General features: G+C 30.6%; 1 protein-coding gene across 1 annotated transcript in view; it reads right to left on the reverse strand.

The window, feature by feature from the left end:
* LOC106684194 (phospholipid-transporting ATPase ABCA3) overlaps window positions 1-2,832 on the reverse strand; it is a 78,120-nt gene that overhangs the window by 72,853 nt on the left and 2,435 nt on the right. Inside the window, exon 2 of the mRNA XM_067052636.1 lies at window positions 2,387-2,622. Within this exon, the coding sequence (XP_066908737.1) occupies window positions 2,387-2,606 (220 nt within the window). The 5' untranslated portion in view covers window positions 2,607-2,622. The remainder of the gene's footprint in view (window positions 1-2,386; window positions 2,623-2,832) is intronic.

Consider the following 2,832-nt stretch of genomic DNA (forward strand, 5'->3'; position numbering starts at 1 on the left):
CAAACACTTCCATGGCTTCACAGTTGATATGCTTCTCCCAAGTCCCCGGTAACGAAACAATCCAAAACTGCATCAGCATTTCTGCTATTAGTACAAGAGCCGGGAAGAAAAAAAGGCTGTTATCTCACGCCAATTTTTGATTACATTAATGAGAACTATGTATAATTACTAGTCAAAATTGATGAGTCTGCCAAGTATAGGTAGGGGGAATACAAAATGGCGGCAGTTTAAAAACCTGAAAAAAAAACACTAATTTTTCATTCGGAGCTATATATCTTAAAAAGTATCAATAACACTAGAAAATCTAAGAGGACTTTATTTAAAGAAGAGTAAATTAACTGAAATATTAGCTCTAAAAGAGCTATTTACGTCCAATAGTTCTCGAGATATAGCTTTTTAAAAAGCAACATTTCTTAAAAATCTACTGTAAGATTATTAGTTAGTTCATTTATTTTAAGAATTTTATATCTCAGGAACTATGTGACAGATGTCTATTTATTTTATTGTCTGTCTAGCGCTTAAATTAAAGCAAGTTAAATTTACTACAAAACACTTAATGGTTTATCTTTGTAGGACTAGTAGTTTTTATGATATTTGACAAAATAAATTCACAAAATGCTAATTTCTAGTTGTTCTTATAAAATGTTGGATTTTTGAAAAAATACACCTCTAGATCCATAAGACGCATATATGTCTGCCAGCACTCAAAATAAAGGAAATTTAACTTACTATGAAGTAGTTTATGATACTTATCTTCGTAGGGGTAGTAGTTTTTATGATATTCACATATGAATATGAATTTGGCAAAAAAATTTGTCCGAACTATAAATCAATTTATTTTAGCAAATTTCATGAAAATTATAACTCCTACGAAGATAAACCTCATAAACTACTTTATAGCTGATTAAACTAGCTTTAAGTTGAGTGCTAATAGACATCTTTACGTCATAGGGTGTTTGAGATATAAATTTTTCAAAATAAATCCAATAACTACTGATCTTTCAGTACGTCCCATAAATTTTTAAGAAATGTTGCTTTTCAAAAAGTTATATCTCGAAAACTATTTAACATAAATAGCTCTATTAGGTCTCATATTTTACCAAATTTACTCTTCTTTAAATGACGTTCTCGAGTTTTTCTTGTGTTGTTCCTACTTTTTAAGATATAGAGCTCCGAATGTAAGATTAGTTCTTTTTATCGCTTTGAAACAGCTGCCATTTTTTATTCCCCCTACCTATACTTGGCAGATTCATCAATTTTGACTATTAATTATACATAGTTTTCATTAAAATAATCAACAATCGGGGTGAATAACTGCCTTTTTTCTCCTCTTGGGCTCTACCACTCTACTAGGCCTACCACTGCAGTACTCGTCGTGAACACTGGTACGGCTATTTTAAAAATGAATGCAGCATTGCCTCACTTGGCTTCCACTCATTATCCCCTGCCCATAAATATCACAAAGGTGACGGTGCAGTGTGGCGGGATTTTCTACAGAGAGGGTATTGAAAAACTTGTGTTACGGTATGATAAATGTCTCACTTTGAATGATGATTAGTTAGAAAAATAGGTTAAGAGTATAACATTCAAATGTACATAATAAACTTTGAGTTTTTCAACTTGTGAATTGTTTATTTCAAAACGTCAGTTACTTTCTGCAGTTGCCATATTAAACTGTATTGATTGAAAATATTTGTGAGATTATTGTGAACTTTCAGAGCGCAGTTTTTAATGCTTCAAGCTCTCCTAACAAAAAAAAAATAAATTATAATCTTAACACTTTCTTGAGACTGGTAAATTTTTTTTAAATAAATAATTTAATTTCCATCCATTTTAATTCCAATTTTTTTTATTTTTCTTATAAGTCCGACGTTTCGGCCAATACGGCCATATTGAGAGACAATCTTAATACAATTTTGGAATTATATAATTTAAAAACTCTAACTCCAAGCAGGCTCTTCTGCCCAGGTCAAAACGACAATTTCTAATTAGTCAATATTCACTAAAAACCAAAATTAAAGTCACTTATCACAGTTCCTATTCCTTAAAAACTTTATCACAACCTGATAAACTGAAAACAACATGGACTTATAAGAAAAATAAAAGGTTTTGACTCTAAAATGGATAGAAATTAAATTATTTATTTTTAAAAAAATTACCAGTCTCAAGAAAGTGTTAAGATTATAAAGTATTTTTTTTTGTTAGGTGGACTTAAAACTGCGTACTGAAAGCTCACAATAATCTCATAGCGGCATGTAAGTTTGTAACGGATAACTGAGTCCAAAATTATTATATTATTTCTTATTTTTATTATATTAATTTGCCATAACGATTAATGTATATCTTCTCCTCACACTATTCCTCTGGTCAAGAAGGGAATCCTTACTCTGTAATATATTTTCCCTGTTGTCTCCTTGCTCATTATCCGGATCGTCAATAATTTGGTTCCTCATACCACCTGATCCGGTAGATGAATGCAGTTTTATTAAGATCACAAGCAGAATAAAAAAGGAAGGCCAGAGTATGTCAAAGCACGTCATTATCCACTTGTTCTTGTAGATAGCGAAGGTTTTATACAGTAAAGCTTTCCAAACAATAAAAGACATGGCCTCTCGGTAGATCCTAAGGAAATTATGAAGTGTTAAAACGGAATAAAATATTAATCGTACTATAAGACATAATTAAATAATAATAATGAGTTGTTAAAATTTTGCCGTAGATAGATATGAGGAGAAGACGAATCGAGGGTGCGATCAGCAAAAATAGACAAATAAACAAATATTATTATTTAAATAAATAAATTTTATCCAGTCTTGCACCAATTCAGTAAAT

Source organism: Halyomorpha halys, unplaced genomic scaffold, assembly GCF_000696795.3.
Source record: "Halyomorpha halys isolate HHAL.00 unplaced genomic scaffold, Hhal_1.1 Scaffold554.1, whole genome shotgun sequence".
Lineage (NCBI taxonomy): Eukaryota > Metazoa > Arthropoda > Insecta > Hemiptera > Pentatomidae > Halyomorpha > Halyomorpha halys.